Here is a 25,578-nt window from a genome sequence, read left to right on the forward strand (position 1 = left end):
CCTTGAAGCATTTTGAGTGAGATTTCCCTCTAACCTCTGCTCAACTTTCTTTGCTATCACCTCCCCCTATTCCCTCTGTGTCTGTCACTCAGAAGCTCAGGATTCTATTTTTCTGACACAAAGCTATGATCAATTTGACCATACTAAACATGAGATTGAAACTCAATGAAGAGTTCACGTCCAGGTGTGTGCATATGTCCTTATAATAGCAATGTGTCTTCTGTTTGTATTGCTGTGTGTGTGTGTGTGTGTGTGTGTGTGTGTGTGTGTGTGTGTGTGTGTGTGTGTGTGTGTGTGTGTGTGTGTGTGTGTGTGTGTGTGTGTGTTTGTGTGTGTGTGTGTGTATCGGTGTGTGCGTGTATGCACACGCGTGCGTGTATATATTTATGTTTCAAAGTGATTGTGTGTCTGTGTGTGATGATGTCTGTAAGTGTAAATGTATATGTCTATATGTGTAAATGTTTATGTCGATATGTGTTAATGTTTATGTCTATATTTGTAACTGTATATGTCTATATATGAAAATTTACATTTCTCAAAATGTAAATGTATGTCTATATGTGAAAATGTACATCTCTATAAGTGTAAATGCATATGTCTATATGTTTAAAATGTTTATGTCTCCAAGTGTAAATGTATATGTTTATATGTGTACATCGACGTGTCTATATGTGCTGTATATAGTGTGTATGTGTGACTGTGTGTGTTCTATGTTGTGCAGGAGTTGGAGGAGGGGATGCTGGGTGGGTGTATGGCCCCGCTGGCCTGGCTGGGATCCATTCAGTGTCCCTGGGACGAGCCAGAGGAATAAAGAGGATGACCGAATGGAGAAGGAACCTTCTAAGCCAATAAAAAGCCGTTTCTGTTTCATTACAAGCAAGGTTAAACACAAGGTTAAACACTTGCAGATCTATGCAGAAGAACACATGCCCTCAACTCCTCAAGCTCTTTACAATTGAACTACTTGTGCATATAACTTATTCCATATTACTTTGCTTATGAAAGTAAACTACATGTCATGTAGCTTATGAGGTCTGATGAGTTACTTAAATACTTAATGTTAATTTGAACTAACTATACTGCATTAGTTATTTTTCTGGAGGGCAGTAGATTAGATCTTGTATTATAAAAGTCCTCTCCTCCACCCCTACACATGCCCATGAGATGTGGTGAACTTTGAAATGTGCACACGGAGCAGGGCCATGCTGTGGAAATGTTTGCTAATGCAGGCACAGACGCCTTGTCCCACCAACAGCTGTGTCTCCTCGCCCCTCCAGTCCCTGTGCTCATCACACTCGGATGGCAGAAACACACGCGCACACACACACACGCATGCACGCACACACACACGCACATACACACGCACGCACGCATACACACACACACACACACACACACACACACACACACACACACACACGCACACACAAATGAACGCGAGCATGCACATACAGGCATACATGCACGCACATACACACACACACACGTTGCACATGCAATAGCACACATACACACTCAGACAAACACACACACATGCTGCCCTCATAACTTGTGAGGCCGAGCAACTCTGCAGGTTCCAACAGTTAATGCTCTTATACTTTTTTATATGTTTTCCTTCTTAATCTATCAAACTCCATCTCTTTCTAGCTGTCAGACTCAATAGATCAGCTGGCAGACAAGCCTTTTAGTTTCTATTCCAAACAGCATTTAAGGCAATCCCATTGGCCGTCACAAAGTCAAATTATCCTAATCTACTTGCTCTGGTTGCCATTCAAATCCCACACACACGCACACACCCACGCACCCACAAGCAAACACACAATAAACACCTTAGCTGATGTAACTGTCACACGCACACGTTGTGGATAGATGCCCAAGAAAGGAGGCAGGTCCTAACATGGCCGCCGCCCCCAGGCCCTGAGTGTCCCCATAGACAGGAAAAACATGAGAGATCCATCACTCTTTTGCTGTTGCTCTAAACCTGCACCACCTGTGGCTTTGCACCTTTTGTTATTCCTGTCAGGGCTCCCACCACAGTGTTATTTAAGGGTCTTAAACCCCAGGCGATGTACGTATAATAGAGTTGATTTAAACAGATCAGATATCAAAACAAGTTGACAGTCCCAACAACAACATTGTGCTGCCTTCCTTTCGTGTCTACTCTGCGAACAGAGACGACGTCAGAGGTTGGCCAGAGGTTAAGACTCACCAGGTTTTCAATATATTATTTACCTTTCTAAGCGATATGTTGTACTGGTCATAACACAGGAGCGAGCAGACACCTGAGATGTGGTTTACAGGCAAGGTGTTTTCGGAGTGCAGGCTCCGCTCTCTGACAGCTTAATGACTGGCTGTCTCTTCCACTTGTCACTCCACCAGCTGCTCATTATTAAGGGCAGCAGGAGACGGAAGGGATGAGGAGGGCGAGGGCGTTATACTGAGACAGGATAGATATATGAGTACATACAAGCCCTCCAGGGGACACAGGTTGTTGGACCGGCCTGCTGCGTCTATATTTGGTGCTTAATGCTCAGCACGCGGCATATTAATAGGTCAAGCAAAAACCTCTGTGAGCTATTTCAAAATTAAACCACTGGCTGAGTGCTGCATTTGAGAAATTGTGCGTGTGTGTGTGTTTATGTTTGTGTGAGTGTGTGTGTGTGTGTGTGTGTGTGTGTGTGTAGGGGGGGGGAAGTATATGTGTGCGCATAATTATGTGTGTGCATGTGTTTTCTGAGAATGTGTGTGTGCACGTTTGTGTGGTTGTGTTTACTTAATGTGTGCCATGACTCTGTATATGTGTTTGTGTGTCTTTGTGTATGTATATGTGTGTGTGTGTATATGTGTGTGCATGTGTAGGGGTGCTGAAGTAGGGCAAAACCAGGCCTGGTTGGTCCTCTGTGTGCACCCTTATAGGGAGCTGTCCAGCCCCTCCTAAGGCTCATAGTAAGGTTGGGCCAGGAGAGGTGGAGGAACTGGTGTTCCGCTGTGAATAGGCCGACAATTGTGGGCTGCTCTTTGCAAATTGTTGTCCATAAATATCTTTTGCCCTAACTGCATTTGTACTATTGAGAAAAACATGTAAACACACGAGGCCATGAGGAGGAGGAGGATGTGCATTCTTCCACCTCCGCAACATTGCCAGACTCCGCCCATCACTGACCCAATCCAGCACTGAAATCCTAGTTCACTCATTTGTCACATCACGCATAGACTACTGCAACGCCCTCCTCACCGGACTCCCCACCAAACTCATCAACAGACTGCAGATCATTCAGAACTCAGCCGCCCGGATCATCACCCGCACCAAATCATCTGACCACATCACCCCTGTCCTCATTCAACTTCACTGGCTCCCAGTACACTACCGCATCCAATACAAAACCCTACTCCTCACCTACAAAGCTCTCCACAACCTAGCCCCCAGTTATCTCTGCGACCTCCTCCAAGAATACACTCCCTCCCGCTCCCTCCGCTCAACCTCTGCTGGACTACTATGTATCCCCACATCACGACTCACTTCAATGGGTGCCCGGTCATTCAGCTGTTCAGCACCCAGGCTCTGGAACTCCCTCCCCCCACACATAAAACAGTCAGACACCATTACAACCTTCAAGTCACAACTCAAAACTCACCTGTTCAAACTCGCACACAACGTCTAACTGATCACTGTTTTGATTGTTTTTTAGTTTTGTCCTGTTTTTGTTTTGTTTATTTCTTATTGCTTATGTTTATTTATTTATCTTTTTCCACAATGCCTTGTTTTTTTTTAAAAATTGTATGATGACTATATGCTCTGTAAGGTGACCTTGGGTGTTTTGAAAGGCGCCTCTAAATAAAATGTATTATTATTATTATTATTATGTGGCGGATGATCTTTCCTTATGAGCTGTTGGTGTGTGGACACATCTGCCGACCTTCAGTCCCTCTGCTTTTAGGATCCTCCACAAAAAATCGGACGCATTCTCTGTATCAAACTTCCTTCCATGTTTGTTTAATTTAGGTTCACTTAAATTTAAATTTAACCATATTTGATTGGCATTTTATGAATCATCCCAAAATAGTACAGTAGTATAGAGTGTTTTTTAGTTTCTCAATGGTTGTTGTGACTTGATGCCATTATGTATTTTAGTGTCATCCCGTTTGAAATCAAAAACTATTTTTTCCGTCCTTATTAATGTACAATAAGGTTTTGAGATTTTATACAATCTAATCTATTCCATTTTTACATGTATGACTTTTAACTGCTTAATGGAAAGGTTCCCATCACACAGTATAGAACAAATATCCCCAAGAAACAAAGCATCTGAATCTATTTCAAAGGTTGGATCTTCGTGATGTTACATTTTTCCTAGAAAAGGGAAACCGGTTTGGACGTGTGTTTTGTCACGGGTTGCTACTGTCTCTGCATCTAAATTAAACTGTGTTGCTTTGGGAAAAACACACATATATCTTATAGATATCTCATTGAAAGCTTTGAGGTCCTGGGCACGGCTATCATTCAATTGGAATGATTCGTGGTCACATAGGGGAAGGTTCTCCCATATACATAAAGGACCTGGGGGGAAATCAAATAAATTATTTCTAATCAGGAGGCGAGATGCGAGGCCTGTGCAATACAGAGGACAGGATTAGAGAGGCACGGGACAAGGGAGACAAAGCGTCTATCTTATGCTTAATAGGAACACATCATGTGTGTATGTTTGTGAGTGTGTGTAAGTATGAGTTCATGTGTCTTAGAGTGTGTGTTTGTGTGTGTTATCATGTGAGTGTGCATGTAAGTGCATGTGTGTGTGTTCACATGTGAGTGTGCATGTAAATGTGTGTGTGTGTGTAGTATGTGTTCACATGTGAGTGTGAATGTAAGTGTGTGTGTGTGTGTGTTCACATGTGAGTGTGCATGTAAATGTGCGTGTGTGTATGCATGTGTGTGTGTGTGTGTGTGCATGTATGTGTGTGTGTGTGTGTGTTGTTCACATTTGAGTGTGCATGTAAGTGTGTGTGTGTGTGTGTGTGTAAAGTCCTCGTGTGTGTCACATGGGGGAGGGTCTGTCAGAAACACAGAGAAGCACATTCTTTCTCCCCAATGGTCTCTTCAAAACAGCAGCTGGGACAGGTGTGCTTTTACTGACGATAGAAAGCATATTTACTGCTGACTCCTTCGCTGTGTGCTGTGTGTGTGTGTTTGTGTGTGTCTGTCTGTGTGTGTGTGTGTGTGTGTGTGTGTGTGTGTGTGTGTGTGTGTGTGTGTGTGTGTTAATGCTGAGTTTGCACACTGTTTAACGTCACACAGGCTATTTGAGAAAACTTTGAAATTATTGTTATCACCGAGGAAACAAAGGCCATATATCATTTGATTTGGCCATGGTTGCCACAGTTTCAGGGACGGCCTCAGTAGGCCCCATGTGCAAGCTGCCATCTTGGGAGAAGGCATATGCTTAAGGATTCCTTATCATGAAGGATTATAACAACAAAGCCCCAAACACATTGAATGTGTCTGCGTGTCTTCAAATGCGCTGTGTACACTAATGTTGTGTGTATGAGTCTGAGAGAGAGAGTATGTGTGTGAGTGTGTCCATCCGAGCAAGAATTTGTGTGTGTACATTAGGTTGGTGTGTGTGTGTGTGTGTGTGTGTGTGTGTGTGTGATGTAAGGGGACAGTCCGTGGTCCGGGAAACAGAGGGATCCTGTTTGTGCGCTCCAGTCCATTGTTCAGCTGGTACCCCCCTCCGACCCCCCCCTCTCCCCCACAACACCGTGACACCAGCCATGAATGTCTCCTTACAAAATGCCTTTGCAGAAGAAAAAAAAATCGTAAAAGTTGGCTTCCTTCCAAAGACAGCGCCACACACACACACACACACACATTGTGATGTTGCTGTTATTCCACACCCAGTTCACAACACCATCTCTACATGACCTTTAACACACACGCATGCGCACGCACATACACATATACGCACGCACACACACACACTCACAGACGCACACACACACACTCACAGATGCACACACACACACTCACAGATGCACACACACAAACTCCACTCACACAGGCGCACACACGCCACACGCATGGATACACACCCATGTGTCTGACTCCATACAGAGCGGTTAAATAGACTCACACTTGTCTTTTAACGCCTACTAATCCCTCACATCTCCCCTGGCTCCATTATTCTATTTACTGAATTAAAAAAGCATAATTGTCCTTTCTTCCTGTTTACCTGTCAGGACCAACCTGTTCCCGCCTCGCTCCCTCGTCTGCACGCCATCACTGAATGGATCGGGACTTTCACTGGAACAGTTTCTCTCTAATTGTGCTGGTCGTCTATACATGTAGTAAGAGAGAAGAGATTAGGTGACTAACTCAGACACACCTGTGGCCCACCATCCCTGTGGACCACAGCTCCACCGCCTCAGATCCACAGCCCACGTTTTATTATGCCGTGTGTGGGGCCATCCTGTCCCAATTCTTTTAAAGTCTTTATTTTATTCCTTCCTTTCATCCTTCCTGTATACTCCCCCGCCCCCATTCTCTTTCTCTCCCTTAATACCTTTAACTCACACACCCATGGACGCACACACATACATATGCAAGGACACACACAGTAACTTTATTTTAAACAATACACACACTGTATACACCAATTAACATGCACACATTAACATACCCTCTGCATATTTTAATACTATCACACACACACACACACACACATGTACCTTTTTTATACCACTTCATCACAGCACTGGTTTGCCTGTCACAACACTTTAGAGATTAGAAGGACACTGTGTGTACACACACACTGAGAACCCCTGATATGGACTTTCCCACCACTGCCCCAGTGTACTCGTTCTCTCACACACACACACACACACACACACACACACACACATACACAAAAGATCTCTCGTCCCATATTGCCCTTGTAGTTTTAGCCTGGATTCCTCTCTCGCCCTCTTCTTTCCACACATTCCCATGTCAACTCATTACTACATGCAAAACAAACTAACAAACAAAACACCACCATCCACCAATAACTCATTTAAATAGTAAACTGCAGCTGTTTCCTTTATTGCCAAATCTAGCGGTTTTGTTCCTGTTGAAGCTGAAACAATCACATGAATTGTTTATATTTATTATAAAAACACAACCAGCTACCAGCAAATCAGTCCTCAAACAAGACAAAATCAATAAAGAAGTATGGCTCATTTTTACAGAGCAGAGATGATTATAAAAATAACATCCACAATGTGTGTATGTAGAAAAAGCCACATCCATTTATAAATTGATGTAATTTATGTAACATCTTTATATTTTATATCTTTATCATATTTATACACATACTGAATGTATACATGGCAGGTCTGAATAGACACCCCCACTACCCTCTCTGAGCGAGTGTCATGATCTAGCGCTCTTGTCAAAACACAGGATACGAGGATGTACAGAAAGCTTTGTCTTTTGGCACTACAAGGCATTGGGGAGATATGGGCTGGCAGAGATCAGATGGCAGAGCAGTCAACAGGATGTGCAACGATCCCTGGCGACTTAAGACATAACAGAAGACACTGAGGAGGCCACTGCAGAAAGGAGACACAATGGTCTCTCATCTGTAGATCAACTCAGTATGTCAAGTGTATGCACACATGTCCCTTCATTGTATATGAATGCCTCATGTTGACTTACAATTCAAAATAGGGTTATGGGTCGCATGCATTACCATATACATTGAATTGAGTCCCCATTTTATGGATGCATACCGCATCTCTCTGCTGAGGTAGAATAACACAATCCAACAAGAGAGGGTCTAACAACACAACACATTGTGTTACACCCTTATCCACCCACAGAGGCATCAGCCGGTTAGAAATGGTGGCACAAGATGAGTCTCGTAGGACAACAGTGTGCTCACAGAGCATAACCCGTCGCTCATGATGGGGGTCCGCTTGTTAAGGCCATTTCCATCGAGCATGAGAGAGACACCCTTTCACTGTTTGAGGGGCTTGTAGCCTGGAGACGACTCGGCGACAGAGGAGAACCTCCAGAACAGGAATAGCCGGATGAGGCTGGTGAAGATGCCCGGTGTGTTTGGGACCTAGGACACACACACACACACACACACACACACACACACACACACACACACACACACACACACACACACACACACACACACACACACACACACACACACACACACACACACACACACACACACACACACACACACACACACGTTAAAGCAAGGTAAAATCTCACAGTGTGTCTTTACCGTGTGCATGCATTAGGTGGTGCTCTCTCCCACCATGATGTAGTTGTCGTGGAGCTGCAGGCCGTACAGCACCCAGGAGGTGGAGGTGAAGAAGGTGGCCACGGTCAGAGGGAAGGACAGACACTCAAGGTTGCGTCTGCGCACTATCCCCACCTGGCAGCAGGGAGGAGATGGAGACGGTAGAGGAAGGAAGAAGGCAACAAAGAAAGACAGAGAGAGCCGAAAGGAAGAACAAAAAGGCAAGAAGTCAATAAACAAACAAACAAACATTGAACACAACATATACAGTAAATAAATGTGTTACAAGGGCGGTATTTCGTTTTGTCAGGATCTGTGCTCTCGGACAGAATCCATACATCTTCCATATGCTTTGGGTAAGCAAAGTGTCAACATAAGATACATGAACCCTATAGTGAGAACCCAAAATGAACAAAATATAACCACGGGGATTGGCTAACAATACACACGCGCACACACCCACACATACACACACACAGAAGACAGACAACAACAGGAAGACACCGATGGGGGAAAGAAAGGGAGGAAATGAACATGGGGTGTCATTCCAGAGTCAGGCAGATGGAGGGCGGGAGGACGAGGAGAGGACAAACAGGAAGGTAGATGGAGCCACGAGATGACACAGAGGGAGACAAATCAGAGAATGGATGTAGCCATTTGTTTCTACACTGCTGACGGGCTCCTTTGGGCAGTTCACAGGGTTTGCTAGACACACATTAATGCTGCTGTGTGTCGGTGCTAGGAAAGAAGAGAAACAGGACTCAATCAGCAGATGGGTTTGGGTATGATTGTAACTCTCCTGAGGTGGTGGTTGCTCCCACAGCCTGCAGCCATCATTATTGTTTTACAGTAAACATGCTGGGCTTCATATTAACTGATTGGGCAACGCGTACCTCTGAAGGTCTTCCCCATAGGGAGGCGCTTCCTGCTTTGTATTCTGATCCTCTGGCACTTTAGATTTGAGAAAGGCTTTACTAAACGTTCACCTCTGACCACTGAGAGTCTGCATACAATACTCACCACTAAGAAATGTTACATTTCACAATCACAGTAGCTCTTCGCCAACGTTTCCAGGAAGTAATGAGAGCATTGCACAGTCATCCCTCGAACCCACTCCAAAATGGATCACGAGCCGGTCCCCTGAACCTATCCACCTCAAAATCTAACCTTAGAAAAATAGATAGTACTGAGACATATTAGTACCGAGCCTCAATTCCAGGCTCTGAGAAGAAATTCTACAACATTTGGGGACCCCTTTTGAAATACTTTAATAACAACCAAGTGGCATAACAGGGTAACTTTACCCTTGACACGAAAACTTCAAACTTCATGTAAATAGCAACGCCCAAAATGTCATGAATTGTATACATATTGTGCCTAAGACTAGCCTAGTTTTAATAATCAGGGGATGGGACGGGTGGGAGGGGAGGGACGGGTGGGAGGAGAGGGTTGCTTTTGTCATTTGAACTGCCACTGTTGTTCATTTTGTTTTTACTCTATTACCAAATACTTTACTGTTGTATAACCCACATCAATGTGATATATCTACTCAACCCCGGGAACGTTTGTTGAAATAAGAAAAACTCAATAAAAGTATTTTGAAAAGAACTAGATAGCAACCATCTGTTCAGTGTATCATAGAGACTGACTGCCCTTCCAGCCGGTCTAGTGTCCCTGGGAACAGGAGAAGAGACCCAACATGTGGAAGAGATACTGTCCTTCCTCATGCCTCCAGGGCTTCACTAGGAGGGGTCTTTTGTCATCCGGGCTCGACGGACAGTAAATCAGGACGATAAGCATAAGACATCTGGAACGTTATAAAGAGTCCAAAGATTTGACAAATGGAAGGTAATTTGTACTAAACTCTCATTCTTTTGAAAGATATCATCTGAAAATACACAATAAGATAGGAGTTTAGGACACATTCACACAATTGCTAATTCACAATTACCAACCAATGACAGAGTCCTTATCAGATGATCGTATCCAGAGCGTCTCACACTGAATCAGATACAAGTCATGAAGGAGCAGGTAGGGTCAGTCATCAGGAAAATATAATCTAAAGTTTGCCTACAGGTAGGTTGTGGACTTGAGGGAATCGAACCACAGCATGTTTCAGGTCTGGGAACACACTAGCCAGTACACTATCCCTACAAGTAGACTGCAGACGTGGGGGAAGAGAACCTCAACATTTCAGCAGGGACTAGGAGTCAACTCCACACCACCCCTCCAGTATCCTACAGCTACCATAGGTTATAGAGTGCTGTATATTTCATGGAGTAGGGGTGGGCTAGATGGCCCAAATCATCTATCACGACATATAACGATAACATTATATCACAATAAAATTATTTGCATGGAAATTCAATCAATAAATTGTTGAGATCAAATGATCATATACCAGGACCTATTTTACCATAAACCTATGATTTACATACTTGAAATACGACAGGTACTCCATCATATTTGATCACTTTCCTCAAACATGTTTGTTTGATATTTGACGATGTAGCTGTTCAGAAACTGATTAGCGACATAGTAAACCACACTATGGCCGTAGGGAGGCTCCCAGGCTCCTTACCAGGTCGATGAGGGGGGAGGCGTACATGCACACAGTGACCACGCTGCAGGTGAGGCCGAGCTGGGCCAGCTGGTCCTCTCCCGGGGGCAGCAGCACGCAGAAGTACAGCCAGCCTGCGGCCAGCACCCCTGCCGCCACTGAACTCTTACCCATCACGTGGCGCTGATAGAACCACACACACACACACACACACACACACACACACACACACACACACACACACACACACACACACACACACACACACACACACACACACACACACACACACACACACACACACACACACACACACACAAAGCACCGTTGACAGGAGGTAGAACATGTTGCTCCACGCTCACCTGCAGATCTGCTTCAGGGTATTATTTGAGCCAGCAAATCTTTTTTGTTCCTTCTCGGTTAGGGAAGGCTGTCTTGTTTGGCATACCTAGCCGTGTTTTCGTATATATAGATAAAGTAACGAAGGTGTAACTAGGAGTGCGTTTGTAATACTAGTATGTTTGTGACCCGAACCCAGATAAGCAGTTGAAGATGAGGGATGAGTGAGTTTGTAATGCTGAGTATGTGTGTTTTGTGATTTGCAGTGAGTTCAGCTGTGGTGAAGACAAACCTTTTCTTTGGTGTAGTGGCAGTAGGAGATGATGTACAGGACCTGGAGGCAGGCTCCGATGACGTTCACCAGGATCACCGTCCCGTCTTTCTTCAACATCCCATAATATAACCATCCCAGATTACTATGGACGCAAGAACAACACACTAGAATATTAGAGTAATTTCAACTAGAAGATGCATTTCCTGCAGAAAATGCGGTGAGTGCTGTACGACAAAGTGAGGTTGAAAATATTTTTTAATAAAGCCACATAGATTAAGACATAAAGAAACGTTAAATGGCTTAAATCAAGAGAAGGGATTTGAACAAAAGTTCAAAGTCTAAATGGAGTATACAATGTAAACATGCACACCATTTAAGAAAAAGTAAATGGTTGGAAACAAATAAAGTGACAGCTGAATGAATAGCGCAAAGCATTGCTAAAAATGCAGAAATGTAAAAGGTCAAATGTATTGCCCTGCACTGCTGGGGTGTGCGTGTGCGTGTCTTTAAGAGAATAGCGAGCCGGTGTGTGATTAAAAGTAGCCCAATAGAGAGCGGGAAAAACAGCCCAATCTGGCAGCACTGCCTGAACGTCCTCCCAAAGTAGTAGATTTTTTATTTAACATGGACATGACAATATCATTGGACGAAACCAGATGCATTGTTTTCAGTGTATTAGCATAAATGCTCATTTTCAACACCTGTCCACAGGATGCTTTTAAAAATAAATAAATAATAATAATAATAACAATAATAATAAAAATAAAATAAACAAAACAGAAACAAGATGAAATACTAACCCTATAATATACATAAGCAAAGGCAGCATGATCAGACAATTAACCAGTTGTAAATTATTTGTGTGAGCAGTGAGCACTGTTGATTTGATTTGAGCCGTTGCTTAAGTTCTCTGTTAAAAGTGTTGCTGTTAGTCTCTAGTTTTAAACTAGTGGGCAAGAGGTTCCATAGTTTTGCCCCCTTTGCAGAGGAAACAGACTGACCGAAAGATGTCTTGTACATGGGAACAAGACAATCACCATTGATGGAGGCTCGTGTATTTACCCGACGAGAGTTCTGACGTCTGATGGCCAATTCAGACAACAGTGGTGACACATGATTATTTACACACTTGAAAAACAATTTAAGATTACTAAAATTAATAACGTCATCAAAGGTGAACATTTTTTTTTTTTTTTAATGCCACAGTGATGCCATCTCATGGGTTTCCGGTCCATGACTTTTATTGTCTGTTTGTATATTGAAAAGATAGGTTTTAATGCGGTAGAAGAAGCTTGTGACCATGATGTTATACAGTATGACAAATGAGAAAAAATCGTGCAGAAATAATTTGGCCGTTTGACATGAAACGGAAACAGTTTAGATTTAGTTTGACCTTCTTTGCAACATACTTAATCTGCGTAACAAATTTTTAATTCTTATCCAGGATAATTCCCAAATATTTTACTTCATTTACTAATTAATAATTCATTCATTTTTGATCCGTACCTCAAAAATATCGTTGATAGGCCTATTACGGATGGAGAAGCACATAGAGACAGTTTTCTTCACATTAATGGTCAACTGAGACAGCTCAAGCCATTTTGAAATGCTGAGTAATGCTTGTGTCAGGTGCTCACCTGCTAAGCTGGGTGTTTTACTGGACACGTGGATAACAGTGTCATCAGCATACATTTGACAGCAGTTTGGTAGGTCATTGATATACATAGAAAACAACAGTGGACCAAGTACAGACCCTTGCGGTACTCCCATGCTGTTGGCACGCAGATGGGACCTGACCCCATTGACCCTGACACATTGCTCTCTCCCCTCCAGGTAAGATGTAAACCACTGCAGAGCTTCTGATGACATTTTGAACTGTTTTAACTTGTTTATTAGAGTACTGTGGTTTACCGTGTCAAAGGCCTTTTTTAGGTCTAGGAACACTGCCCCAACAACATTTCCTTTATCCATTGAAGCTTTTATGTTTTCAAGCAAATTACAATTAGCTGTTTCAGTTGAGTATTTCTGTCTAAACCCAAACTGCTGTGGATGAAGCAGCTGATATTATTGAAGATACAAGTGTGTCGATTTTTAAATGGTTTGAACGAAGGTAAACGGCTCTGCCGTCCTCCCATTGACTCCCATGTTAAAAGTAGAATATCTTAAAAAGCATAAGAATTTAAAAGATCTGAAAAGAAGCGCAAGATTCCAAGCTATTCTGAATGTTTTTGTAGTTTGTAGAGAATAAGAAAGAAAGAAAGAAAGAAAGAAAGAAAGAAAGAAAGAAAGAAAGAAAGAAAGAAAGAAAGAAAGAAAGAAAGAAAGAAAGAAAGAAAGAAAGAAAGAAAGAAAGAAAGAAAGTAAGTAGTAGCTGAAGTAGTGGTAGTAGCTGAAGTAGCAGGTAGTAGCTGAAGTAGTAGTAGTACTACTCCAAGGGGAAGACCATCGTTATCGTTTTTAAGAAAAAAATAGAAAAATAAAACCGCGATTTTTTTCAAAGTGATAAATTATTATAAATAATTATTATTATAAAATTATTATAAAGTTGCCCAACCCGATAGTATCGACTATCGGCGATCGCTAGGGGGCGCTATCGGACGATGGAAGCTTGTAGACGATTGCCCAACCCTAGTAGTAGTAGGTAGTACCTGAACAAGTAGTAGTAGCTGAAGTAATAGTAGTAGTAGCTGAAGTAATAGTAGTAGTAGCTGAAGTAGTAGGTAGTAGCTGAAGTTGTAGTAGTAGCTGAAGAAGTAGCTGAAGTAGTAGTAGTAGCTGAAGTAGTAGTAGCTGAAGTAGTAGTAGCTGAAGTAGTAGTAGTAGCTGAAGTATAAGTAGTAGTAACTGAAGTAGTAGTAGTAGTAGCTGAAGTAGTAATAGCAGTAGCTTAAGTAGTAGTGGTAGCTGAAGTAGTAGTAGCTGAAGTAGTATTAGTAGTAGCAGCTGAAGAAGTAGTAGTAGTAGCTGAAGTAGTACTAGTAGTAGCTGAAGTATAAGTAGTAGAAGCTGAAGTAGTAGTAGTAATTGAAGTAGTAGTAGTAGCTGAAGTAGTAGGTAGTAGCTGAAGTAGTAGTTAGTAGCTGAAGAAGTAGCTGAAGTAGTAGTTAGTAGCTGAAGAAGTATAAGTAGTAGTAGCTGAAGTAGCAGTATTAGCTGAAGTAGTAGTAGCAGCTGGAGTAGCATTAGCTGAAGTAGTAGTAGTAGCTCCAGAAGTAGTAGTAGCTGAAGTAGTAGTAGTAGCTGGAGTAGTAGTAGGTAGTAGCTGAAGTAATAGTAGGTAGTAGCTGAAGTAGTAGTAGCTGAAGTAGTAGGTAGTAGTTGAAGTAGTAGAAGTAGCTGAAGTAGTAGCTGAAGTAGTAGTAGCTGAAGTAGTAGGTGGTAGCTGAAGTAGTAGGTGGTAGCTGAAGTAGTAGTAGTAGCTGAAGTAGTAGTAGCTGAAGTAGTAGGTGGTAGCTGAAGTAGTAGGTGGTAGCTGAAGTAGTAGTAGTAGCTGAAGTAGTAGTAGTAATTGTAGTAGTTGTATTGGTAGGAGTAGTAGTAATGGTAGTAGTAGTATTGGTAGGAGTAGTAATGGTAGGAGTAGTAGTAGTAATGGTAGTAGTAGTGGTAGGAGTAGTAGGCAGTAGAAATTTTGAATAGCTTTAATCAAGTGAGATATTTGAACAGAGTTCCAAATCAATGTATCAATAAGTGCGTTTCCATCCCCCTGATTTAATCGAATCAGTAAACGGTGATGGAAACACCATAATTCGCATAAAAATTCTCTAATTCGCAAAAAGTTTATCCGCTCACTATCCGGTTTTTGAGAAATGCGAAAGAGAGTAAATTCGCAAAATGGGAGATGGAAACACACTTTTCGAAACAGCTGTGACGTAGCGAACTTTGAACACACAGTCTTGCCGACATCAACGTGTAACGTCATCACCCTATTGTGCTCTCCCATACGTAAGGCACTCGAAGTCGTCCTCGTATTTCCCTTGCTACCGCTGTGTACATTGTAATTTCTCTATTTCTTCGTCTACGGATGGAAGTTCAAATAGCCAATGATAACTTCACTGAAAGAACAGTTATGACTTGCCCAAGGGAAACCAATTGCTGCTGAATTCCTCTCTCCATGTTTGTTGTTACCCTGCGTTCACACCAAAAGATGCATTTGCAGCCCGAACGCGTTGTCGCCGAAGTTTTGCGGCGCAGCAAATCAAGTTTTGCTGCGCCGCAAAAGTTTTGCGGCGCAGCAAAGGTTTTGACGCGCAGCAAAAGTTTTGCTGCGCCGCAGTTTTGCAGCGCGGGAAGTTTCGCTGCACGGCAAGTTTTGCCCGCGGTGCTTCTGAATTCATTCACAACCATTGCCGACATTACGTGCATTGCATGTCTTTACCTGTTGTGGAAGAGGGAGAGACGTCGGAATGCCCGTCGTTTATGGGTTCATGAGACCATTCGGAGCCTGGAAGGCTGGTGCTGCCTGGCACCCAACTGGGTTTTGTTTGGGGTTGTTATTCTAGCCCTTTAGCATACTCATAGTTTAGTTTAACTGTAAACAGAACTACACTACAGAATGCTGATTTGTGGGTATTTTCGAGTTACTAAATAAATGTACGGTTGTGAACTCTAGGTCACTCCAAGGGAGTAACACTGATTGGCTGTGACGGCATGTCACTCAGTGGCAACGCCTCAGTGGCAACGCTGTTGAACGCTGATTGGCTGTCATCACGCGTTTGCTGCCGAAAAGATGAAATATTTCAACTCGAGCAGCATTTGTCGCGCCGCAAAATACGTGAACGCGCCCGCCGCCCGTGCTGCGCTGCAAATCAAATTTTGCCGCGCCGCAAATCAAATTTTGCTGCCGGTTTTCTCGGCAGCAAGTGCTCCGGCAGCAAACCTGCAACGCGTCATTCACTTTGAATGGGATCTTGCTGCGCGGCAACTTTTTGTATCTTTTGGTGTGAACGCAGGGTAAGTCTTCTCTATTGGCGGACTAACCGCTTTTTGTTACATTTGTTACGGCTTTTCTACTTATACCATTTATTACAGCCACGTATCGGCATACATTTTTTGCCTAAAGCGCCACCTCCAGGCAGAACTAGGGAAGTTACCCGCTCCAACCACTTGATGGAAACGCACCTAATTCAAATTACTTTTTAGCGAACTTTCTAAAGATTCGCATCGCCTTTTAGATGGAAACGCAGCTAGTGAGAGCAACTGAAAACTATGGCGGTTTGAAACTAAAACTGTGATTCTTGAAAGCAGCATTCACACCAATAAAGATATCAATATCTAGAGTGTGAATGCTACAGCATTCACACTAATAATAAAGATTTCAATATCTAGAGTGTGAATGCTACAGCATTCACACTAATAAAACTTATGAAGAACAATAGTTGAGCGCTGCATGCAGCACTCACCTAATTATGTTGAGCAGAAACAAGAGGAGTCAGATCGTACTCACTTGAGGCAGGTCATGAGGAATGGGAGGAATTGTATGTTGTCCGAACTTTTGGTGGACATCATCTTCTTTAGGTCCGTTCTGGTGTAAACAAAACCAAAAACAAGGTTTTGTTTACAACAACAACAGCAACAACAACAACGCACACACACACACACACACACACACACACACACGCGCGCGCCTGCGCGCGCACACACACGCGCCTGCGCGCGTGCAGGCGCACACAGGGGTGGACAAACACAGACAACATGCAACAAACGTAAAAAACAGAGTTTTGCTGATAAAATTACATTTTAAAGTTTAATGCCATCCAAATGGTATTGTACAACTTAACTCACAGTCCTGTGGAGAACATCCCGACTGTGAAAACGATGCACGCCCATGACAGAAGTACCAGAAAATCCATATAACTTGACTGGAAAAGCTAGTTGGTGGTCTACCTACTAATTTATATTAGTAAAATGCTTCGATGTTTAATACTTATGATCACAAAAGGTAAACTGAATGAAACAAACACCCGATCTACGCTATGACGGCAACTGTACTTCCGTATATGTAACCAGTTTCAACGGATGCTGTTCTCTGATTCGGTACACAGGAAAGGGGGCGCGGCTACTCTGCTCCAATTGGCTGCCAAAATGTGCGCAACATACTGTAAAAGGTTAACACACGGTGGCTCTCTTCTGCAGAGGTATCAAATGTAACTGACTCAGGGCCACACATGGATGGTGAATATAATGGAAGTGGGCTTAGCAAAATAGTGAGTTGTGGCTTAATCTAGGGTCATTTGTTGGAATCTGCTGCATAGTTGATATTGTAACATTGAATGTAGTGTAGTGTAAATAATTAATTGGCCTATGAGGATTTGAGCAAAACAAAGTGGCAATTCGATTTTTCTCGTTTTCTTTTGTTAAATATAGCCGTGGTCCTGTAATACTAATTATAGCCTAGCATGTTTACTTACAAAAAAATGCAATCAGGACACCTGTACTCAGATCTTATCCGCAATTACAATTGATCTTTCCGCTTTTTAAATTATCTGAAATTGTAACAAACCTCACGGAAGGAACTTTGATGAGAAATGAAAAAAGTGAAAAGAATGAATAAATGAAAGACTTAATGAATAACATACATTCATTAAGATGAGATTGCTTTTTATTGCATGACCTCATCCAACACAGTGGGAGATCCACCATCACCTTCTCTTTACACGCAAACAAATCCAACTAACCAACGATAGCATCTTATAGGAGTTAAGGGATGCCAAGGTAGCCTCGGATATGGACATGGAACCCAGAACATTCCGGCTGGGAGTCGAACACCCTATTTGATATACTATCCGGCACATAGGATCATATGAATGTCCCTGTGATGTTCGCTGTGCATGTGTTTGACTGTTTTTACAGCAGAGAGTGACATTTGGCAGTAGCAATTCATCTCCCGAGTCGGTCCTGGCGGGGGTCGAGTAGGAAAGTTTGCAAGCAACCAGCACCTTTTCATTCCAACAGCCGTGTGGATTGACAGGCAGCTGTGCTAAAACGATGGGGGAAAGAAGGTACATGTATTGACGCAAAAGTGAAGGGTAAAGGGGTCTGAGAGGATAGAGAAAGAAACACTTTTACACCCTGTTGACAGTTTGCATAATGGGTTACTCTCCGGCCGCTTCACTGCTGCCCCCCTCCTTCATCCCCCCCCCCCCCCCCCTCAAGCTCATCCCCCGCACTCCACGGTGGTGTTGGCTCTGGAGACTGTGAAGTCCTGGCCAGGGTAAACCATGTCAGGGGAGTGAGAGATAATGGGAGGTTGTGGTCTTCTGGACCATGTGAAGAGCAAAGATATTGCGTGAGAGTGAAGATGGCTTTGGAAATATTAGCTGCGTTTGAACAGGACTATGTGTGTACAATGTGTCAAGCAAAGGGCATATTCTTCACGTTTTGTTAGAATAGCACACCAGAATATCAGCAACTACACAATAATTGGTTGAAAACAGGCCAATTAATTTTATAACATTCTTTTAATTTTTTTCACATTTCAAACTTTTCATATAATTTACTCTATGTTCAAATATACAAACATTTACAAAACAACATCAGTGTTTTTAACAGGAAAAAAAAAAAGTGTTTCTTTGACTCTCATCAAATCATCTGAATAACCTAATTTATGTGATTAAATTATCTTCATTTTAAGTATGTGTCATGACAATGACACATGGCACATCTTTTGGACACCGAGTACCAGGCTGTTGCCAACAATCAGATAATGACTGAATGGCGATAGGAACGGAAATAAAACAACAACAGGCTACCAGACAGAGAAGTTGATGTGAAGAAAGATGCCTGCTGTTGTTTTGTTTGATGAAAGCCACTTTAGAGCTCTGAGAAAACTCTACACATGAGTTTCATACCCAGAAAATTACTGTCATAACGCCAATCACAAAGTGCTCATTGGATATATGTTCCACCTACGGCCATTAATAAAACAGTGGATGGAGATTTTGGATTAAATGTGAAGATGTTCCTCATTGAATTTGTATGACAATATGTTGTATTTACTGGAGTCACATTAAAAGCTTTAAGTCACCGAACAACATGACAACATCTTTAAACAAAGTATACCACTGATACATGCTATTTCCAGTATATGTAATTGTCGGAAGCATAATGACTAGAATATAACACGTGTACTGTATTTTTGTAATGAGACACAAAGTTCAAACTTCTATTCATCATTTTCCTTACACACGTTTGAACCCTTTGTTGATGAATACAGAATCAAATACTAGACAGATTTACATGACGAAAAAGAAGAACAAAACCATTGGCATAAAAAAAGCACCAAAAATACATCTTCAAGGTCCTCTTCCTGGGATGGTCAACATCCCCGGGGTATTCTGCATTCACACACAACCACATAATCACGCAGACACACTCATAACGCCAACACACACAACCAGACACCTGCAGCTTTGTTTGTGCTTGTATAAAAAAATCTCTGTAAAAAACTCTGTTGAATGTCTGTTGTGTCAATGACCAGCATTGACGAGGTGAGCATTGTCTCTGTTCCAGCTGCACCTAGGCCGCCTCAGTGGAGCACCAGCGCTAATAAAACGGGGACGATTGTGAAGACAAGGGAGTAGGAGCCATGCTGTACACCAGCACTGCCAACGCTCCTCTGGACATTTGGCTCCATGGCAGCCGGGTCGTCTGAGGAAACAGAGAGAGAGAGAGAGGTGTCAGTAAATGTATTTATTGCCCCACTCCCCCGTGGTAAAGGCAGCCGGTGGAGCTACGACTACTACTCTTTTAATAGAGGCCATAGCCTTGCTATAGGTGTTGTAGCTGTTTTTCTAATATAATGTTCTGGAACAATCCTCACCTGCTGGGAGATTGTTAGGGTTGTGCACTCCTCCGGCCTCGGAGAACTTGACTTTTCCTCCGACGAAGCCGGCTTTCTCCACCTCCTCCGCCTTGGCCTTGTCTGCCTTGGCCTTTGCTGGGCCTTTGGGCCCTGTGACTTCCACCTTAAGTCGGAGGCACTCCTCACCGTGGTGGTGCAGGGGTTTGGCTGCGGAGAGAAGGGAGGAGGACTCTTTAGCACAACAGTAATACTGGTGTTGACACCAACAGAGCTCCCTGTTGTTGACTATGCTACATGACTAGCTGTGTGTCATACTCACAGATATAGTAGTAGCTCTCTCCCTGGCGGAACTCCTTGCCCAGGGTGAAAGGAGTGAAGCGCTGGAACTTCTCTGAGAACCTCTCAGGCGCGTGCTGTGCGAACGGCCGCGAGCACTCCCAGCGCAGCTGGTCGAAGGAGTGCGGCTTGCACACCTCGTAGTCCTCCTTCTCCACCATGTAGAGCACGTAGCGCTCGGCCTCCTGGGAAGGCACCTCGCCGCGGGCGTAGTGCGGGCAGATGATGTCCAGGTAGTCGTTGATCCGCACCTCCACCGCATACTCGTCCCACAGGAAGCTATGGAGAGGGAGAGAGATGGGAACGGAAAAAGGTCAACCACTGAAGTACTGGAGTTTGCACACACATTGACACCCATTGGCAGCTTGGCGTCAGAGTATGGGTGTGCTATGGATCCATTGGGCTGGGAGGGTTAGTGAAACACGCACGGCACAGCGAGAAAACCAGCACGGATCTGAAGCCAGCACATGTAGTTATGAACAGGTAACACGAGTCCGCCCAGCACCGTGTCGACAACAAGGCCTTTATTTTTCTCAGTGGGACGTGTGCAGACCTGTCACGCTGACAGATTTAGAAAGAAGCCTATCAGGTCAGACCCGATGTTGGAAAGCACACACCATAACCTAGGCACGCCATTAATCTTCCTCTCCGTCTCCCTTGACTCTGGGTTAGTTGGAGTTCACCAAGGGCTCTCCTACACGATCCAACATGATTGAACTGACTTCTGTTTTGCTGCGTCTCTGAACTTTGTTTAGTTTATCCGTTGGTGAGTACTGCCAGTGTTCTGAAAATGAGGGCTGTTGGCCCTGAGCTTCTGTCTCCCAACAGTCTGTCTCTGGTTCGGCTCCGACTCCATCAATCAGTAGGGCGGGGGGGGGGGGGAGACAGTCAGACTGTCGCTCTCTCCCCTTTTATCTTTTATCTTCAACCTAGTTTTATGGCTCTTCCCTGTCTCCTCTCTGCCCTGCACCCTACCCATGTATTTTCCCACCTACCCCATGTACACATGAAAAGTGCCTGCCTCTTTAGCGTAAGGTTGTTTTTTTGGAAAAGAGAAGTAATAATTGAGAGACGAGGGCTGTCCAGTGCAGGCCAAGCAGTATACGGGTGTGACAAGCTGTCCCAGTGCCACTTTTGATCAGTGTACACATTTAGCACAAGGCTATGGCAAGCTATCATTTGCACATTACTACGATTGCAGTGTATGAGATAATATTTAGGTATAAGTGTGTGTGTGTGTGTGTGTGTTTGTCACATCCCTTGTTGTGTGTTAAATGTGTTTGTTTATGTTGGATGTATGATCATGGCTCCTGCTTCAAAGCTAACTACCACCAACCCCCCCCCTCATGTTTCATGTTGCTGTGGCTCCTGTCTGGACCCCTTGTTAGGTGACAGACTCACTGGCTCCAAGCGAGGGCCCCTGACCCCCTCCCCCTCTGTTTGTCTGCTTCTGCACCGCTTAGCTCGTAACCGGCTTGTCAAAACATGCATTGTTAGTGAAGCATGGGCCTATGCTTGGGAGCAACAGCTAACTGATAAATCAGAGGTCTCTCTGTCAGCGATGGCGAATCAAGCATACCTGGAATATCCCCCCAATTACCCCTGGCTACAAAGTCAGAGGCGTGTGTGTGTGTATAACGAGACAGAGAGGGATTGAGTTAGTAAGTGAAAGGGAGCGCGGTGGACAAGCAGCAGCACACCACAGGAGACAGTTTTCCAGGAGAATCACAAACAGACGCTTTCATCTGTAGATGCCCTAATTGGCCAAACAACCTCTCTCTCGCTCGCCAGTCTTGTTGCTCTCTCGCTCTCTTTGTTGACTCCCGAGAAGTAATAACAGGGTCCGACCGAAACAAGACTCCATGTGGACCTCAGCAGGAATCCCCTGCTGAAGTCGAGGCTGGTAAATGGAGTGTGAGATCTACCTTGTCTCTTCTGCTTGTTAGTGTGCCAGTTGTACCTCCCTGGGAAAAACACACCATTGGATTTCTTGTTCTTCTCAAAAGTCTGCAAAATAGTTTCTGTTGCTAATCTCATTCACAGCTCAATGTCATGCTTTTAGAAGCTCCCTGCTCCCTCTCCCTCACCCATCACCCCTTCTCACCCCATAATACCACCCTCCCACCCATCTGACTAATTAAAAGCTGCTAGGGGTCTGGGGTAAATGTGTTCTGCAGGGACCCAGGGCAGGGGAAATGAAAAGGGCATCATTAAACCCCTTCCCTCCAACAAAGACACAAAGCTGGGAGCTTGCAGGCCCCCTTCCACCCCTCCCCCTCCACCACCTCCTCAGCCCATGCAGCGGTCACTGCCCGCACTGTAGTGATCGTTGGTGTGGGTGAGTGTGCGTGTGTTTATGACTGCTGCTTACATGTTAAACGTCTAACTGTATAGACTGTTAAAGAGTTTCCGTGAAGGTGAGGAAACCCAATCCAATCCGCAAGCGGCCCACTGGATTTTACACCCTTTCAGTAGCTCTCTCTCTCCCTCTCTGTATCTCTCTCTGTCTCTGCCTCTGTCTTTCTCTCTCTCTTGCTTTCACTCAACCATATGGCCTGTTTCTCAAAGATATCTTTACAGCGTCTCATCTTTCTCACTTGCTCTATCCATCCCCTACCACCGACTGACAGTTCTCGGCAGAGTGAAAGTCACATTGATGTGATAGCAACACTGTTGTGTGTGAGAGTCACTGTGTGTGTGTGTGTGTGTGTGTGTGTGTGTGTGTGTGTGTGTGTGTGTGTGTGTGTGTGTGTGTGTGTGTGTGTGTGTGTGTGTGTGTGTGTGTGTGTGTGTGTGTGTGTGTGTGTGTGTGTGTGTGTGTGTGTGTGTGAGAGAGAGTGGCTGTGTGTGTGTGTGGGAGAGTCTTTGTGTGTTTGTGTGTTCATTGTGCAAACAATAAGTCAGCTGCCAAATGTCTTCTTTGATATGACTGAATGCAGTTTGTTTATGTGCTTGTGGAATAAATTATTGTTGATAATGATGGTGGTGGTGGGGTGTGTGTGTGTGTGTGTGTGTGTGTGTGTGTGTGTGTGTGTGTGTGTGTGTGTGTGTGAGAGAGAGAGGGTTGCGGAGGGTGCCTACATCCTGTCTGATCCCCTCTCCTAGAGAGTTCATCTCACACCAGGGAGCTAGCGCACAAACAGCGTCAGCGGACGAATTCCAGACATATGTGTGTCTTTGTATGTGTAGATAGTGTGTGTCAGTTAAATGTATGCAGGTGTGTATGACTGTGTGTGTGTGTGTTTTATGTCTGTGTGTAAGTGTTTGTGTATGTGTGTGTAAGTAGTATGTATGTTTGCAAGTATGTATGTCTGTATGTATGTATGTATATGTATGTATGTGTGTACGTATGTACGTGTGTAGGTGTGTGTGTGTGTGACGTCAGGGTGTAAGGCGTCCCAGAGCACTAAGCGGGGGTGCAGCAGCAGGCTAGTTGTTACAACACTTCATTCTCTCGGCCCCTGCTTTTATGTCCGGCCATTTTACCACTCTGTCACCTCTCCCCTATGCCCCCCCCCCCCCCCCCCCCCCCCCCCACACACACACACACACACCTTTGTGTTGTGCAGCGTCCCCCCTCCGCCTCCTCCTCTTACTGCGTTTGTCCCCTGGGTCAGCACCCGCGCTGATGCTACAGTCAGACAGAGCTGGCTTTCTCCAGGGAATGTTTCTCACTGTCCGTCAGGGTCAGAGGGCTATGGCTCAGGGTCGCAAACACCACCACTGACTCAGCAACGACGGCAGAGTCGTATTACTCGTAAACACACAGAGACAAGTAAGCAGCACCGTCTGAAACACTAAACAGATGCATTTCCCGCCATATGCTCTGCAGGTAACCAGTGTGTGCAGGCACTGAAATGTCACATTGTGTGTGTGTGTGTCTGTGCGTGTGTGTGTGTGTGTGTGTGTGTGTGTGTGTGTGTTTGTGTTTGTGTGTGTGTCTGTGTGTGTGTCTGTCTGTGTGTGCGTGTGTGTGAGGAAGGGGTTTCAGACACTGCTTTCACATCGTGCACTCATCGGGTTTCCAGTGTGCGCTCCTCATTGAGGAGCCACACTCTCATAATGTGCTGTGGAGGGCCCGATTCACACCTCTGTTCGCTCGCGCTGACGAGGTGTTCATAATGATCTAAGCTGCTTAGCAGCGCGTCGCTCTATTAGAGCCTATGTAATATATGCTAAGAAGTCCATCTACATTAGCCTCGATGCTAATCTGGAGCTGCATCGCGTCTCCGGTTCATTGGCTGGTAATAATCGGATGAGGGGCCTCCTCTTTCTGCCTCCATGCCTCCGCCGCTGGGGAACAATGCTAGGAGCTGTTCCTGCTGATGGTGACATCCCAGAAGTCAGGCGTTCTCAGAGAGTGTGTACTGTGGTTTGTTCAACCGTTCGGGGCATCACTTGGACCCGAGCAGTTTCTCACTCATTCAGTTCCAACTCCCCCCCCCCCCCCCCCCCAACCCCCCCTACCCACCATCATCCATCACTGTCCCCCTCCCTCCACCCTCCGTCTGTCCCCTCTTTATCCTTTCTATATTAACCCCCCCACTACCACTGCCCCCAATCCTGCCCTGCCTCCATTATGTCCCTCATTCCTGAAAGCTGACATAATATACCAGATCTTTTCAGGCCGACTAATTTCTCAACACAAATAGCTCTTTCTCTCTGGTCCCCCCCCCCCCCCCCCCCCCCCCCAAGAGCCCCATATTTTCATGCCATCCCTTTCCTTTTTGTTTGCTGGCGCCTTTTATATTCACAATGAAAGGAGGAAGGGCCAAACGGCCGGTTTAATAGCTATCTTACCGGGGGTTCAGAGAGAGTTAATATCTGTGTGTGAAAAACTGGTTTGAACACGTTTGACTATCAATGATATTTGATCAAATACAGTCCACCTTCATTCTAAATGTACTAAATAGTATATATTATATTCGTTCTGTATTCTAGTTGAGTCGAGTAAGCTTATTGCTGGCTTTGT

The 25,578-nt window shown here is 44.3% G+C and overlaps 2 protein-coding genes across 2 annotated transcripts; both read right to left on the reverse strand.

The window, feature by feature from the left end:
* Positions 1 to 6,597: 6,597 nt before the first annotated feature.
* Positions 6,598 to 17,481, reverse strand: slc50a1 (solute carrier family 50 member 1). Its single transcript, XM_060053714.1, has 6 exons — positions 17,252 to 17,481; positions 16,914 to 16,991; positions 11,486 to 11,609; positions 10,876 to 11,037; positions 8,310 to 8,429; positions 6,598 to 8,099 (listed from the first exon to the last, which is right to left on the reverse strand). Exons 1-6 carry the CDS (start codon positions 17,317 to 17,319, stop codon positions 7,992 to 7,994), a joined length of 660 nt encoding a protein of 219 aa, XP_059909697.1. The 5' UTR covers positions 17,320 to 17,481; the 3' UTR covers positions 6,598 to 7,991.
* A 1,427-nt stretch (positions 17,482 to 18,908) lies between these two features.
* On the reverse strand, positions 18,909 to 21,445 carry efna1b (ephrin-A1b). The gene is made up of 3 exons (XM_060053716.1): positions 20,590 to 21,445; positions 20,289 to 20,477; positions 18,909 to 20,116 (listed from the first exon to the last, which is right to left on the reverse strand). Exons 1-3 carry the CDS (start codon positions 20,765 to 20,767, stop codon positions 19,995 to 19,997), a joined length of 489 nt encoding a protein of 162 aa, XP_059909699.1. The 5' UTR covers positions 20,768 to 21,445; the 3' UTR covers positions 18,909 to 19,994.
* Positions 21,446 to 25,578: the final 4,133 nt, after the last annotated feature.

This window comes from Gadus macrocephalus, chromosome 6 (genome assembly GCF_031168955.1).
Source record: "Gadus macrocephalus chromosome 6, ASM3116895v1".
NCBI lineage: Eukaryota > Metazoa > Chordata > Actinopteri > Gadiformes > Gadidae > Gadus > Gadus macrocephalus.